The following is a 17,688-nucleotide window of genomic DNA, read 5'->3' as shown; positions in this document are numbered from 1 at the left end:
CTTTGAGCAAAATATCAAGCTTATCCAAATGATGTACTGTAGGCATGTATTAGCTTATCAAATGTACAAAAAGTTTCCACAGAACGAATTATAAACGCATACAGTAAACATGATAGGATTGTTTAAAATCACCAGGCAAGCCGTTAAAGGGCCACATAAAAATATTTCAAACATGGAGAATTTTATTTTATTTTATTTTACCATAACCTGTCAAATGCTGATGCACTAAAAAGAGCACATCTTTATTGCTGCTTTGAGTTGCATAACAGCAAATTGCTGTCAAGTGTCCTTGTCACGAAGTGCTCGCGTGGTGATGTCAGACCAGGAACTGAATGACACAGAGTTGTACAGTGAATGCGCTGCTTGCGCCTGTTTATTAAATGAATAAACACAACATTCAAACAAAACACAAAACACTCGAACAAAACAAACGGCACGTTGGCCAAAATAAATAGATAGACAGAACAGACAGTGGATAAACCCCAAACAAGTATCGTGCTGGTCCTTCCATCACGAGTAGTAATCTGGGGGCCCAGGCCAGAAATTTTTCACGACGTAGCACCCCCTGTACAGAAAGCAACAACTATGTTATTTTGATAGTATCCCTTACGTGCTTATCTAGGGTGGATGTGGTGTTGTAAAGTGGTCGCAAGGTATGCCAATGCAACATTTTTGTACTTATGTCAAAACAACATTTTTAGAAAGTGCAAGGCCACAAAAATTTAATTAAGTTGTCAAGGAACGTTTGAAAGCAGAAATGACCAATAAAGTGGGATTTTAACAATTTTATTTCAAAGACAAAAACACATTTTAGTCGTGTAAATGTTTGACACAAATTATTAATTAAAATACAAAAATAAATTATAGTCATAAAAAAGACTTGCTTGACAAAAATGATTAATAAGGCTCACTACTTAAAAACATGTTAATGCACAGAATATTTAATTACACAAAACTTTATGAGGATTCTAACAGTCCTCACCACCAGTACACAAGCATGTGTGCATGCCATGCTCTGTCTGGAACAACTGCAGTTGCATTTACACTTGGCTTTTTCACACCCACATGTAATGAGTTCCAGGAGTGCTTCAGGGGAAGGTGTCTGTGTCATTGGTGTTGAAGAAATTTGTCCATCCTTGTCATGCCAGCCATTTCCAATTGGGGAGGAGATGTCAGGCTAAGCCTTCAAGGCATGGTTCCAGATAAGGGTCTTGTAATTTGCACGCTTGGTATGTTGGGGAGAGGGCTTCATTCCGGGCATGTTTGCAACAGAAAAGCTTATATCGCACATCATTTACATCCAAAGTCAGCTGTTGGGTCATAGAGAAGGGTTATCAGAAGTTCTACTGATTTCAACTGTGCAGGAGATATATCCACCATAGTGCCAAACTTGGTAAGGCTTCTAAAGGTGTGTGGATTCTTTCTGACAAGCTGCCATGGCTTTAGTTTGCCAACCTTTGCAAGACTGCTGGTTGAATCATACCGAGTCAATGTGTGTACTGCTGGCAACATCCTGCATGTTGTTGGCCAAGTTCAGCAGCTATGGTGTGGGTTATCCTTCACACCAGTTCGAAACCAAAGGTCTTGAGTTGCTTCCAACTTGAGAATAAAATGTACACAGAGAACTGCAATGTCAATGTCTGGAGACCACACCATTACACAAGGGTATTCTTGTGAAGCATGTACAACATGAAGTAGAAGCCGAGTATCTGCATCTTCGTGCAACGGGAACAGATCTTCTTGGTCTACAACTCCATCTGAAGTGACCATGCAAGCAATGAGGCTGTCCTTGAATCCATCTGCAATAACCATTTTCTGATCTGGGCCAAGTAAAGTTTCTGCCATATCACACCATAATTCTTACAGGAATTTTACCAGATGTTCTTTATTCTTGAGATTTCCAATCAACTTCACTGCGTTGGGATGGGTGTTTTGGGACAATGGATTTTGACTATTACTTTGTGAGGATTGTCTTCATGCACGCTCAAAAGCTTAAATTGAATCATATTGATCAAAGACGATATCTACTCTTTTGCAGCTCTCATAACTCTGTAGAGGCTGGCGTATTTCTGAAGACCAACTCAGCAAGTTCTCCAAAGCTAGGTGCACCTCCTTGCCCGACCATTTGTATAACAGCCATGTCACCCACTATCCAAGATGTGGGAATGTTAGATGCTGGCATTTGATACACTCTCTCTCTTTTTTTTTTTTTTTTTTTTTTTTTTTGAATTCAGACAACAGCGTACTCTTTGCAGTTTTATTTAGGGTACCATCAGAGTGTGCTAGAGAATATGTTACTGTAGAAAGTTCATGTGTGAAAAATTCCTTCAGATCAATCTCTCTTGTTTGTGCAGCTACTACAAGACGGCTAAACAACTCCCTGTCTGCATTGATAGTCACTGTCTTATCACTACTAACTTTGATCTTGCTTAGAGAAGAACATGTCTTGATGTTGAGCTTGTGTAATGGTTCAAAGAATCCAGTGGTATTTGAATTTAGTCTGTCTTCCACAAACTGTTTCATTGTTTTGATTCCTGTATCATTCGCAGTAATAAGCTTGGTGGCAACCTCTGCGGGGGCAACACTGCCAGTTGCAATGCTGGTGAGTGCTATCAAGTCAGCATTAAAATCAAATGGGTTGTCAAGGAGCTGGCGATGGTGTTAACCATCTTATTTACATCTCCTTCATCTCATTGCATGTGACGTGGTGCTACCTCCTTGTGTTTTCTTGTGAAACATCTGAGTCTATCATATCACACATTACCTTCATGAAGATGTGATAGTGGAGCGCTCATGATCAGTGATGAACCATCTAGATAAAGCTCCTGGATTTTAAGTTAAACCCACTATACCCCCTTTTACTGTTTATTCAAGTGCCATGTCTGTCCAGACTTTGCTGAATTTATTTCTAGACAAGCCACAGGATTTCCTTGCACAAACTGCTCATGAACTTCAGAGGCATAATCTGGCAGAAGCTTCATATCACTGATGAACAGAGATAGCCAGCGGGCATAGTTAGTGAGGTCAAAAGCAGAAAAATAGTGGCAGCATCTCTACAACCACCGCAAGATGCAGGTCCCAGTTGCTTTAACATTCAGCTCTAATGAACCACATTAAATAAATGAATTACATTTTGTAAGCATTTCATAAATTACACATAGACAAAATAATAAGCAGAGAACATATTTAAAGTATATTTGCAATAATTAAATCAATATAGGATAAAAAAAAAACAATGTATAATTATACATATGTTAAAAGGAGAGTCATTTTTTTGACTTAAGAAATTCGGGATGACAATTTTACATGATTTAGAAAAGCAGCCATATTTCTCAAAGTTACCACTGGGGGGGGGGGGGGGGGTGCTACGAATTTCCAGTTTAGGAGCAGTTTTCCATTTGTGCCCCCAGACTATAGCAATTGTTATTTTAAATCTCTTCATTTTTATTTCTTCTCCCATTCTCCACTGCAAACACACCAACCCCGAGTGCGTGAAGCACTCACTCTTTCATGCAGCTGTGCCAAGACTTGATTGCTAATCAATCATTCAATTGAATCTTGGCACAGTCTGCACGTGGACTAATTATGCACGCCCCGTGCCCCCATACAAATACCCATTTTAATCTGCAGGTGAAGTGATTGTGCAATCCCTGTGCCTAAATACAAATATACATTTTAAATCACCTGTGCTACATAACCCACACTCCGTGCATCAATACACACACAACATAAAACATAACACAAAAATACACACAGGGACGGAGCACCCTGCCACCATCCTTTACTGCGGGACTCAAGTCTGGTTTCAGGCTCTTAGAGTAACTACTGGAATAATCATAAATTGCTGGCTGTCACAGGTGCAATATATTATAGAAATAAAAACAGCAGAGAATTACTTTAATTAAAATTCATATCCAGCACTGTACATTCTGATTCTTTCCATTCAATACACACTAGCAATCACTCAGCACAGTATACTTCTGGATTACAAGAATGATTGTATTACACTGTGACCCTATTAATGATGAATGTGCCCTACATAGAGTTGCTTTCGCAGACCCTTCTTTGCTGAAGCTCATGCATGCTATTACTCTCAATTATTTATAGAGCACCTGCTCACTAAATATACTTTCCTATAATGTATTACATTCTCTTAAGATTTTCCTAGCTTAAAAAAAATATGGAAAACTCAAATATGGCAACATATAAAAATACCGAATATGGAAATATTCTTATACTTAACACAGGCACTACAGTTCATAGTTGGAGAAGTAAACATATACCTGATATGGACCAAAGTACAGAGACATTAGAGAAAAGGGTTATCCATTTTATGTCATTAACATTTAGGCTATGCAACTGAATAGTATTTCTCGATTCAGATCAATCTGTACAAAATCCTTTTTACTTTCAGATAAATTTGCTAAAGGAATAATTGTCCCCTTTTTTAAACTCCAGCTGATACTTAGCTATGTTCTTTTATAAAAACAGCAAGGACAGAAACGTACAGGAAACAACTCATCCCCTACTTTCAAATGTCTTTCAGAAAGTATTCAAAAAGTTAAACAAAAGCAGCACTTAAAATATGTTTGACCTTGCAATTGTCTTTTCACATCAGTTAGCTATGTATTGTGTTCATGTTGTGGTGTTCTTGACAGAAGCATCTCTTTACACTTGCAGCTGTATTTATATTTAATCTGTGGCAGCACATGACATCCACTGTAGCCTCTAGAAAATAGAGGTATGGTTAATCTAACTGGGAGCAGACTGCGCATTACATTTTACCTCGGTGCCTCCTCACCTGCGTTTCTTGATTCCATTGGACTGGGGCTGCTCGTTGCCATGGTTATTTGCCATTCTGGTCTGGCTGCTGCGGCCGCTGCTGCTGTAGCCGACGGGTTCTTCGTCAAAGGAATGGCTTGTAACGGTTTCAAATCCACTCAAAGAGTGTTCGGAGTCAGAGTCTGCATTGGAAAAGCAAAAGGAAACATGTTAATGAAGCACCTCAGCCCGCTGCCAGCGCTCCAGTCAACAACTCACATCTTTGACTCTGCGGCGTACTACGAAACCTTATCAGGGCATATTATTCTGTTTGCAGCATGCACCTGGTAACTTTCTTGAAGAATGTTTGCCCAGCCTCTGAGCTTTCACACACAAAGTCAGATAAATGATTCCTTAAATGGGAATCAAGACCAAAACAAAGTGGTACATACTAATGTTGGGGGGGTCCCGAGGTTTTCATTTCTAATAAAAGATGGAGCATTAAATACAGTGGGCAGTCACTACAATTTTAGCTTTTAGTTAAACAACTAAATAATTCCAGTAAATTTTTCCAAAATATTTATTGCAATCATTTTGTAAGGCTCATATTTTATATATTAAAAGACACACATTGTAAACGTTCGATTATTTAAATATTAAGGAACAAAAAAAAAAAAAAAAATAGCAGTGTTTTTTTAAACATATTTAAGGCCCATAAAGAAGATACATAATGGAATGCAGGAACATTGAAAAAACATACATCATGTAGGTTACTGTGGAGTGTCTTATAAGAGTTTTACAACCCCCAAAAATATCAATAAAAAACTGTATTGTGTGCATCTTTTATATAGGAAATCATGAGACCTAAAAGTGATGTGGTTATACATATTAGGTAAGATCTATCATTTTTTAAGTAAATCTGATTCTTTGCCTCTACAGTACTTTCCCCCCCTTGTTTTAACCCAATGTCACATTTTGCTGTGCTTAGTTGGTTAAAAGACGATAAGAAATATCCTATTGCCAGGTACACCCCAGGGACAGGTTTTGTACTCTACCTTAAGGTGCAACTGATCACTTTTTAGTAGCATGATATTGTTTACTAAAGCGTAAGTGATCCTCTGAATTGTGCAATGAGAATAAGTGCTTTCAATACAATTAATATACTCATTCACTAAAAAGCTGTTTTGCTGTTCAGGGAGCAATTTCACTTCAGCATCTTTGATCCAGAAATGAATACAACAGCATGAATTTAAAACAGTAACACTGGCTGCAGCAAGAAGTGGATGTGCCCTTGCAGAGGCCAATTTAGCATTATTTTGAGAAGTGTTTTGATGTCTTAAAAAGTACATCTCGCTTATACTACTGAAAGTTTGCAGTGATTAATAAATTAAACAAAATGAAATGAAACGGTGACACATAAGCATATCTCAAATAGGGCAGGGGGCAAAATTCGGCACAAATCAATTGCGCCAAACTTAATGCAGCATGAAAATAGCATTTGGTACTTAAGCGCAAAGCAATGAAATACAACGGTTCGATAATACTTTAGTGTGTGGTTGTTCTTTGCCTATGAGACTGACAATGACTGGTATGTCTGAGTGTATTGTAGCTTAATATAAAATAAACTTGATTATACTGCATTGTATTTTAGCAGTATTAACAAGCTTTCTCTGCAAGCTTTTCGTACGAGAATGATCTTTTAAATTCCACAATATCGTGATATCAAAATATCGATATTGGTGCCCATAATTACTAATATATATATATATATATATATATTACACACATACATATACATATATACACACACACTTATATACACACATGTATAACACTGTTATAAAGTCACTTTTTGGAGTAATGCATTGTTAAGGAATTAATTAAACATTTTTTAGACTTGAAATCCAAATGAGCTCATATTTCAGTTTAAAAAGTAAAATCTAACTTTTGTTCAGCAAATGCATTTACAAAGAAATAAACACCTAATGCATCTGAAATTATTTCTTGTAATTAGTTTGCACACCTTTGCTGTAAGTCGCATGGTTTGACTTATTGCTAGCTTATTAGAGTGAGTTTGGACTACAACACTTCTAAGCACCAGGAAATAAGTGGAAACAGTCAAAACACATGGAAGTGGTAAAACAAAAACCATAAACTTTGACAACAGCTTATCCGCAAATTCAATGCTAGAGGGCCAAAAGAGTAGCACCCGACGACTCACCAGAAACAGCATCATAAAACTCATCTTCACTAAGCACGCTCTGAGACGGAGATCCTTTCACAACGGATTGCTCTAGTTCGTGGTGCTCAGTGGCCAGAGTCTGCAGAGCCTCAGAAAGAATCTTACTCTTCTCTTGTTCCTGCTCCAGTCTCAAGCTCCGCACCTTAAAATAAATGTAAATAGACGTAGTGTCAAAAAAAACTCTCTCAAAAAACTTTCTTGGGTTTATAGCCTTTTTCGTAGTTGTTTTTGTTGAATAGAACCGTAGACTCTTGCAAACCTGAACCCGAGGAGTCTAAAAAATGAACTAAGCATAGTCCGAACCATGCTATTATAATGAAATGCATGCGGAGGTCAGCTGTAGAAACCAACTTCCGTATCAATGAGCAACACCTTTAAAGCTGTCTGCATGTGTATTATTCACTGTATATTGATGACATAAAAAAATACAAAATTCATTTTTTGTCTGCAACTGTTTAGATATCAAAATGTACCAGATACACATGCATCAATAATAAAAAAATAAATTAAAAAAAAACCTGCCATCAAAGGAAACCCCACATATAAAATGATGGCCTCTAGATTCTCTTTGGGATGCTAGGGGAGAAATTGAAAGAGGCAAAACATGAACTCTCATGTTGCTAAGTAAAGAATCACCATTAATTAAACACACCAAAATTCAGTGATTCAGCTTCACTTCACAATTACAGCCTTGACGTGTCTAGGTGGGTGTACATTATTTATTAAAATATTGTTATTGTTATTGGTATTATTGGTCCTTGAGAACATAATTTAAAAACATAAAAGAAGCCTGTGTGCTGGGTCCTGCCGGAACTCATCGAGACAGGGGTACTGTACACTACATCATTAATGTAACAACCTCTCACAGGTCATGTTTCCTCAGCCTGGAAAACAATAACCCTTTTAAAAGACCAGGCCAGGCTCAGAAAGGTCTGACTGCAGGATCCAGTTTCCGATCTGGCAATAGGAGATGTGGTGTTCTTCCTGTGAAAGATCTGCTTTCAAACGAGTGCCCAATGTCATCTGCTCCTTCACCGATATACAGTATTATTTTATAAAACATTCAAAAAAAATACACATCATCTTGTGTAGTGCCCACTATGATTTTAATATAGCCTGTGTTGAAAATATCATCTTTAAAATGTGTTTCTTGTAAAATGTTATATAATGTAACATAGCAGCAAATAGGTTTAAAGGGGGTGACACTGGAGGATAAAATTGAACACTCAAACTTTAGAGCACATCCTAACAATATTGATCGAAAAACAAAAAAGAAACATCATCCGACAGAGTTAGAGTTTGCTTTGCAGATTATTAACCACTAATGATCAATGTGTGAACTGAATTTCCACAAGAATCACAAAATCACACTGTAGTGACATTCTAGAGTGCAAGACTAACCGCATCGGAACAGCGTGACACTACGGTTTTGGCACATGTACAAAATAACCACCCTAATCTTTCTACTCTTAAACAATACACAGGACAGTATAGGGGTAATTAGGCTACTCGAGACCGAATTCGTTCAACCCTGGAATTGTTTTACTTAGTTGATCAAATAGTGCAATCTGATTGAAACATGATGTCTTACAGCAAGGGTACCGCTAAATGTTATCCATTTACCAAGTAAAACTATGAACTGTCCATTTCACCACACTTTTTTCTATGTTAGCAAAAACAAAAACTCACAAGCAACATTCACATACACCAAGTACATTTCGGTTTTTCTGTCATTTGTTTCCTACATATTATTTCCAGTTTGACTGAAGTTATTTTTTTCCTGTCACAAAGCTAGAAGTTCATACCCTGTATTCCACTTTGGAAACAGGATTTCTGAAATGAGGACTGACAGAACATTTGTTTTTAATGTTATTCCAGTCTTGGCAGTCACCATTGCAAAAATAAGGTATGATTCAGTACAAAGGCACTCTTATGAGTTAGCCCATTTTCACTCATTTACTCAAGAGTTGATGATCATTATTATTTATTTATTTTTATATCTATAGTCAGTAGTCGAGATGAGCTGCATACCTGACGTTTTACGCTTTAAAAAATCCAAAATACGCACTACATTAACAACTACATCTCCCAGAATACAAGGTCTTCAGTTACTAGGAAACTACACAAGTTAATTATTAACTGTCTTTGTGAGTGTTTTTTTGCAATTGCTGTAATAAAATACAATGCAAATAGTCATTGTTGCCCTGTTTATAAGCCATGATAACTAAAAAAAAATGTGAATTCTCTTTTTAAAAGCATTTTTATTATTATTTTTCTTCAGTAAATGTAACAAATTTTCACAGAACAACTGTTCATTTGGGCGACTGTCAGTCACATACCTGATTTCTGAATCTTGTTACAGGTATCCGAGAATACTGTGGCTATTGACAAGTGATTGCTTAACATGCTGTCGTAGAAAGTATCAGAGAAAGTAATTTCACATCATTACCTCTATTTGAGGAATTGGTGCCTTCTAGTGCCCTCTGAAAGCCAGTTCTTGCTTGCTCATTATGATGTACTGTATCCCTATGCTTCTGCATATCCAGCTGAACATCACTCCGGGTTTTGAGTGTTACAGTGGCTCGCAAGTGACTTTGAGAACGATCATGTTTTTGTGCTGACTTCATTAGATATCCTATATTGCTGTAGCCAGTGTGGTTCCATATCACCTTTTCTATACTGAACAAAAGACACTATTATTTTTTTAACTGACAGCTACCGGTAAGCCACGGATACCTTTAATAATTGAAATTTTGGAAGCGGCGAGTATATCCCTTCCCTTCCTGTGTTGGTTCGGGTATTTGTGATATACAAATCCCTTTTTTTTTTTTTTTTTTTTTTTTTTTTTTAACAAATCTACAATTTTTTCTGAGAAAGTTCTTCTTCAAAATTAATTCATAACCAACTCGACTATGATGCCTCCTTTGTCTGATGACATTTTTTCTTTTATATATTTGTAAAAAGTCATTTGAAATATTACTTTGACGTTCTCAATATCACTAGAATAAGCAATATCACGCAAAATTCAGCTATTGTTACACCGCTTAGGGCCTAGCATATTTTTATCCCTCCTCCTCTCACTGTTGATTGCACTGCTGTGGAAAAAAATGCAGATTTTCTATTGGTTGATTTTATTTTATATAAAAAAAACAAATTCTGCACGATTAATTGTAAAAAAAGAAAAATGACTTGCGATCAACTCTGTAGTTGATTAATCGGTCCGATTAATCTGTTAAATCGGAGCAGCCCTAATATTGTGATTTCCTTTCTCTAACACAGTAACAATATGTTAATGTGTTAGAGAAAGGAAAAAGTGATGACCAATGCACACTGTATTGCACATGCTGTATAACAAATATTTCTATATGTTACCAATATATAGGTAACTAGCAAGGACGTACATAAGCAGAATACTCAGAACTGGTATATCTCTTCGCAGCTTTTTAGTACTCAGGATGTAGTTTCTGATCTAGTACAGTGCATGTTCATTATTTATCAGTAAAAAAGTGGGGGCTGACTTCTTTTTTTAAGACAATGTAAAAAGGTATTCAGGGATTGTTGTTTAATCCCCCAGATTGTTTTTTATTGTATTTATGATACAATTAAAAATAACCTAACATGAACCCTGGGTTCACTGAAGCCTGTAGCATATTAACAAATTACCCAAAGAGCTTTAAGCAAAATGCTGCTTTAAGCACTGTGAAAAATAAGGACAGTACAGATGCCTAGTTTCGTGCTGCAGACTCCACCTGCTTCATGTTCTCGAAGCAGAAGTAATTTGATATTTGGTAATGCATGAGAATTTCAGTTGATGAAGTTGAAGAATGCAGTTTCAAGTTTGAAATAAATCCTCAGGCCCCAGATATTTGTTCATTTGATTCAGGATATGCATATTTCTACCAAATTATTCAAATATCTACTTGACAGTGCTGGGAAGTGTCAAGCTGAATGTCTGAACATTTCTACCAAGTCTGTGTGTCTAATTTCCTCGACAGAGTCCACTATAAGCAGAATGCAGGGTTCACTGTGTAGCATTCTCCTTCCAGCAGTAAGTGATAAGGGGTATGATACTGATGTGGGGTAAGGATACATGCTTTACTGGCAGTTACTTACAACTCATCATGAGAAATGCTATGGCCTTGGAGGAAGAAACATGAACAACAATAACCTATACACCAGCACATTATTTCCAGCCAATCAGATCACCATTCACCATCGCGCTGAACGATACTTGCCGTATCGTCACTAGGTGCCTTAAGGCTACCTGGTACACTGCCTGCATGCCTTAGCTGGAACTGCCCCACCAAACATAAGAAAGATAGCAGGAGATAATGACCGTCTAAAACAAGAAACTGACAACCGCCACCCGCTCCACAAATATAAACATGTCCACCGATGCCTGTCCTCAAGGAAGAGCTTTCTCGCCATGACAGAACCACTAATAACCTCAGAAATCTGCCAGAGAGCCTCTGGCGGAAGGACTGGGGGGGGAACTTGGGGACAGATCAATAGAATGGAGCAACAGAGGTATTCTACCAGTGGAAGAGATAACACCTGGAGGCTCCCATCACTGGTTGTCCTGGAGATGCCTCAACAGACTTCGAGTGCAGGTTTGGAGATGTAAATCCCTAATGAAAACCTGGGGATTGTGCGAGATGGAGAAGTGTGTTTGCGAAGCCATACAGATAATGCCACACCTGCTTTTCTGCCCATTGGCTCCCCAGTGTGCCGCAACAGATTTGGCTTCCCCTACACCTAGGGCAGTAGCATGCATAGAATTCTGGGAACTAATTATCTAGTTGGTGCCAGAGACTCGACAAAGAAGATCTCAGCATTCATCATGTCATCATATATACATTTTACTCTGTTTTTTATGTAATAAATGCAATCATTTAACTATATACATTTGATTCATGGCGCTGCTACATTTAAAACAAAAATTACCAAATAGAAAAAAAAAACAATTCTAATTAGGTGTGTTTAATGGCAGAAAACATCAGTTATCTTCAGTATAGTTGTTTGATTTTTTTATTGGTCACTTTTAAAAGCAGCTGTATCTGTAAAGGTACAGAAAATAAACTAAATTATGGATACAAGAGAAAGGTTCAGGAAACAGCATTATTTTTTAAATAATTGCACAGAGTTGTCAGTTTTTGTTAATTGACATTCACGGATTCAATAAGGGAATGCATCACCATGTTTAAATTCATTAAAATAGTAGAATAAACATTAGTGTTGAGATGCATAAAATTATTCCTTAAAGTTATAATGCAATGCAGTCTTTTTCCTGAAAGGACAACTCAATAACACTGACTTATGATGAGACATTCATGATTTGCTGGTGTCCGTTATTAATTAACTTATTTATTCTGCATGTTACCAACTCCAGCTACTAGCAAGTTATTGTCCCATGGTTTTATTTAAAGGTACACCTTGTAAGAAACCAAGTCAAGTAGAGAAATGTTTCAGCTATTGCCTTCAAAGGTTTTTATTTATTAAAAGGAACATAAAACTGCACATTTTTAAAAAAGCAATACTGTGGCTATCGATCGCAATTTTGTGGTAAAGCTGAAGGACACAAAAAGAATCAATTCAATATACTGCAATATGTCCTCGAAGGAAATTTTGTAGTTAGTCCTACCTGAAAAAAACTATACTACAGTTTTGATTGTGACCGTTTTGTGTCCTATAAACTTAACAAATGTTCTGTACACAACTATGCAGACACAAGAATTTGCTGAATTTTCATGTCTGATAAAATAACTTTTTGAATTTTAACTCAATACCCATATTGAAAAACTTTTCATTATTACTAATTTGCTGTCTGTTATTGTAAAGCTGTAATATTTGGTTTATTAAGGGATCATGCCATGCACATTCAACAGAACATCAGCTCTAACTGAAAACACTTTGGCTTCCAATAAGCTTCTTTCTACACAGTAACATCCATTTACTATGAAAGTGTGAAACAGATCTGCATCCTCTTCTTATTACTCTGATTTACTCTACCCATACTATTCATGCAAATGATTGATTTTAAAGTGAATACAGTTCATTTAAAACTACGCTATCAGTCCACTAACAGATACTTACATTTAAGGTCTGATCCATAAGTGTGCCTTATTTTTTTTATGGTCTCAAAAATATTGACTTCTCCAATAGAAAGTTAGCAACCACTGCCAACCCACCAAACCGTCAGTGTGCAACAAGGAAGATTACAACACACAGCAGCAGTACCAGTAACATTAACAGCAGCACAGCGTCACTGCTTTGTAAAAGCTTTGCTGTGTCATTCAATGACCTCCCAACAGCCACCTTACAAAACAATTACAGGCTGATTTTCTTGTCCTTTACCCTCCCTTTCTCACAAGATGCTAAAAGAATGCTGCTTTCAGCCAGTTCTGTTGGAAAAACATTTCTAAACAAGGCAGGGTTTGAAGCGCCCATCTCCTGATTCACATATATAGACATAATCTGCTAAACTTCTGAACAGCACGGTAACTACAATATAGTTAGGGCTGCTGTTTTTCAGGTTTTATAAATTGTATTTTTCAGTGCTTATTTTTAGCTATTTGAGTTTTATGTAAATCGTTTTTTTTCGGGGCTTTCGTTTTTGATATACTGTATGAAATAAGTGTTTTTGGTTACTTTTCAAAATGCTTGAGCGTTTTTTGTTTTTTTTTCTGTCAAAATAGGTATAATAGTAACTCGACAGTACTTGCACACTTAAGTTGTACCTTCTTTCCATTGTTGTCTTCCACAACGAAATCCCTATGGTCACGGGCACATTTTTCTGGAGTTTTTGTGTGTAGGCATTTTTGTACATTTCGCCACAATTCTGTTTTAAATCCTCTGTATCTTAACAGTAATACAGCTTGAAATCCCGCTAACAAGCCTCCATCCTGATTGTAATCTTGTTTTAAATCTTGCAAGCGGAGTCTCCAATAGAAATGCAGGAATGTGCTGTCACTCAGTAGTTGGGGCGGGTTTAAAGTATTGAGAACGAATCAATGCTAGCTGCAAGTCAGGAAGGCGGGACATTGCCCAGCAGCACTGGGAAATGTATTTTTTATGATTTTTGTAGTAGGTTTTATTTTTTAATGGGAATAGGGTAAAGTCAACGTGAATTGATTAACCATTTCCACAGTTTTTCCGGTGTTTATTGGCTATCACACATTTCATTTTTTTTGTATCAGGGGTGTTTTATCGGTTAAAACCAAAAACCAGAAGCCCTAAATATACTTTACAACATTTAATATATCAGCTGCGCTTTTTTTTTTTTTTTTTTTATTAAACAGTGAATTCATCCCATGTTCAAATTTTCCTATCCTGGGAACATGACCACAACAGATACAGACTTGGCCTTACAACTCCTTTAAGGACTGACCCACCCCTCTCCTCAAAATGGATTGTATGCATCACTGTGCTTGGCTAGAGGCCCTAGGGCATTTAAAAGGTTACATTTCTAGACAGCATGTTTACATAAAAACCGAAACAATCAAACAATTTCACAATCTAGTTAATTCTGCAAACACACAGTAAGCACAACATTTACCCAAGACACTAACTCAACAGTATTTCCCTACTGTGTAAACCGTTATCTCGAAATGATGATTTTATGGGTTGCAGGTGCAAGTTCATATGCAGGTACATTCAAAGGCTGGATTAGTCATGGGGACTATAACAATGTTAGTATTGTTTTTTACATAATGAAACAAAGTGTTAAATATGGGCAACTGTTCACGTACCTGCTAAAGCTGTACTATTCTACTGATCAGAAACAGACTCCCCAACTTGTCTACAAAATGAGGGGCAGGGAGTCACAATCACAATCCTGTAGTTTTTATCAAAATCAGAGGATAAAAAAGCAAATACAACTCACATTCAGATTTGGATTGTAAAATGTCAAGATTTGACATTTTATCATATTAAAAAACAACAAGGAAAACAAAAAGCTATCAAAACAACCAATGACAAGGCCTATTATTGAACATACAAACTCTTTCTTTCAAAAGTACAGTATTACTGAAATGACACGTTTTCACATCCACCTAAAAATGCCCATACTGTAAAAACCGTATCACAAACATTTTAAAATGAATTACATACATTTGAAAGAAAAAAATTTATTCATTATTTTGAAGTGCTGCTGTTTGCGCCAAGATCCTCACTATAGGCACTCTGCCAGGTAGAGCATGTAGAGATGGAGGCTTAATGTCATTTTAAACTGGATCCATGTAATGTGAGACCTATCAAACCAAGAAAACACAAGCAGTACTTCCATGACATCACCACATTGACTTGAAAAGATGTCTCAGCTGATAAAGAATGTGAAATAAATACCGCAACCGCCTCTCCACAAATAGTGATGTACCTGACTGTTCGGCTGCAACAAATTAAACAAGCTGTATATAGATTTAAGCAAAGTGGGTATATTTAAGTACATATTACTGAACCAAAACACACAATGTGGCTCTGCTACAGTGTATTTATTTCAACTAATATTCTAGTAAGCTTCGCAACATTTATTGTTACTATACTGAATTTAAAAAGTACAATGGTACAGGGTACATTGCTCTCTGATTAGGCTGTACTGTATTCACTTGTATCTGCATTCTCGTTATAACTAGACTTCTTCATGCTCCTTTACAGGCAGGCACCATATACCCAGTGGTTGTGATACACTCAGTAAACTATGCCAAAGAAGGAAATTAAAAAGTTGTGTGACAATTGGGAAAGCAATAATCTATATACTGTATATGTAAACATACTGCATGTACAACCTTAAAATGTCCACATGCCTGTTTTTTAAAACAGAGCCAATTCCAAATCTCTAGAACCACCACTCTGTAGAGCTAACATTTTCCTATATGGAAGATGCCCACATTATGGTAAACGTGTACTATTAGAGGCTGGCATGGGAACCTGAAAACCTGGGTACCCGTTGGGATTTAAATTACCCGACTCGTATCTCTTTTTACTACCTGGGTATCGATTATTAATTTGAGAATTTAAAGAAAATGTAGAAAATATGACAAATGTAGTTCATACTTTCTCTGGCCGACGTAATAAAGACAATGTTAAAACAAGCATTGTATTAAGCCTTTTCTTAACTGACAGGATATCAGGGTTTTACAGAAAATAACACCACACAGTGGCAAGTACACCTTAATAATAATAACTGCGGGAACTATTCTCAGGAACTAAAATCGGTAAGAAAACACCATAACATCCTGCTGGGTTTATGTCAGCGATAACTCTGTGAACGATTAATAATAACACGTGACTTCCAATAAGGAATTACCAGTGCACACTGCTGGTATGCCCCATGGTGGTCATTTTTATACTGGCCTCATTAAAACAAGTTACACCGAGCTCTGACTTGCTCAGAGACTGCCCAATAGGCAAATTGACAGGCCCTGATTTTTAAATTGCACCTGGGGATTGAACCCACGACCCTCTGGTCAAGAGTGCAGAGCCCTAACCACTACTCCACACTGCTGCCTCTATTCTGATAGGTGTTTTTTATATTAATGTTAAAGCAATACAGAATCCTTTGTTGTGTGTGGAAAAAAAAACAAAAAAAAACATTACTTAGCATTGCTGACTCACTTTTGGCTAAACATCAGCAAAATAAAATCTGTAAATGTAACTGATAAAAATACCCCTTAGATTACAACTCGTTGATTATTGACCCAACACATTCCATGACTAAATATATCAAAACACTGGTGTATATGTTGAAAAAGATATTGCAGGGACTCAGCATAGCGCAGGAGACAAAAAACATCGGAAGTTATATGTTTGTCTAAACACAACAATGTTCCATAACGCTGTGTAGGTCTTTTGGTGAAGAGTGACGTTAGATCTTGTCTAAGGAGTTTCCATTAGATTAAAATGTTAAAACCGCCTTTATTAAGTGGAATGTAATTCCAAACTATAGCATGTACCTATACTTTGTCAATACAAGAAGCTGAAGTATGTATGTATTTATTTATTTATTTTTTAAAATCGCACTACTAAATCTAAAAAGTCTATCTAAATCTTAAAAAAATGCTAAAATAGTTTAAGTAAAAAACAGCAATAAAGAGGGCCCCAATTTGCTTTTATATATGTGCCTCCATTTGCCACCTGTCTTGTCTGTCTGGCAGTCTTGCTTAGGAGCTTAGTTTTCAGTGGAGTTAGAGAGAGTATATTCTCTGAAAACATACGGTTATCCTCCTTGTGATTGCTTTGTCATCGTACTTGACGTTACACCAAGTATGAGCAGGTATAACTCGCAAAGTACTAAAAGCCTAATAGACGGGTAAATGCTTAGGAAATCGCACATAGGGGTATGTCAGCTAATTTAACTAGTCGTGAATACTTGAAATAGACGGACGACTAAATGCCTGGAAGCACCTAAACTTACACGTTGGAAAATCGCACACACAAGTCACCCGTCTAAATGACTAAAAAGGCAGCTTTGCACGTACGTACGAAAATAGGGTCCCTATGTGGGCAAAATGCAACACTACCTGAAATCATGAGTACTTTCAATAAATATTGTATGTACGTTAATGCTAGCTTATGGGCTATGCATTAACTACAGCCTTACATTTTAACTGTAATGTTACCTGGCTTGAGGTCTTAAAATAAAAACGTCCCTTTCCCTATTTTCCCACCTGAAAAAAAATCCAGCCATA

General features: G+C 36.8%; 1 protein-coding gene across 4 annotated transcripts in view; it reads right to left on the bottom strand.

Annotated features, from left to right (window-relative positions):
- LOC117435516 (oxysterol-binding protein-related protein 1-like) overlaps nt 1-17,688 on the bottom strand; it is a 68,175-nt gene that overhangs the window by 26,470 nt on the left and 24,017 nt on the right. The window contains exons 1-3 of one of the 4 annotated variants that reach the window (XM_034058770.3): nt 13,097-13,167; nt 6,983-7,145; nt 4,802-4,964 (exon numbers count right to left, since the gene is read on the bottom strand). In XM_034058770.3, coding sequence (XP_033914661.1) covers nt 4,802-4,964; nt 6,983-7,145; nt 13,097-13,114 — 344 coding nt within the window. In that variant the 5' untranslated portion in view covers nt 13,115-13,167. Of the gene's footprint in view, nt 1-4,801; nt 4,965-6,982; nt 7,146-9,452; nt 9,473-13,096; nt 13,168-17,688 lie in introns of those variants that run through there. The other 3 variants (XM_059016665.1, XM_034920797.2, XM_059016672.1) reach the window with 3 other exon arrangements.

Source organism: Acipenser ruthenus, chromosome 3 (assembly GCF_902713425.1).
Source record: "Acipenser ruthenus chromosome 3, fAciRut3.2 maternal haplotype, whole genome shotgun sequence".
Lineage (NCBI taxonomy): Eukaryota > Metazoa > Chordata > Actinopteri > Acipenseriformes > Acipenseridae > Acipenser > Acipenser ruthenus.
The sequence above is the reverse complement of the archived record's forward strand: the minus strand, read 5'-3'. Positions and strand labels throughout refer to the sequence as shown.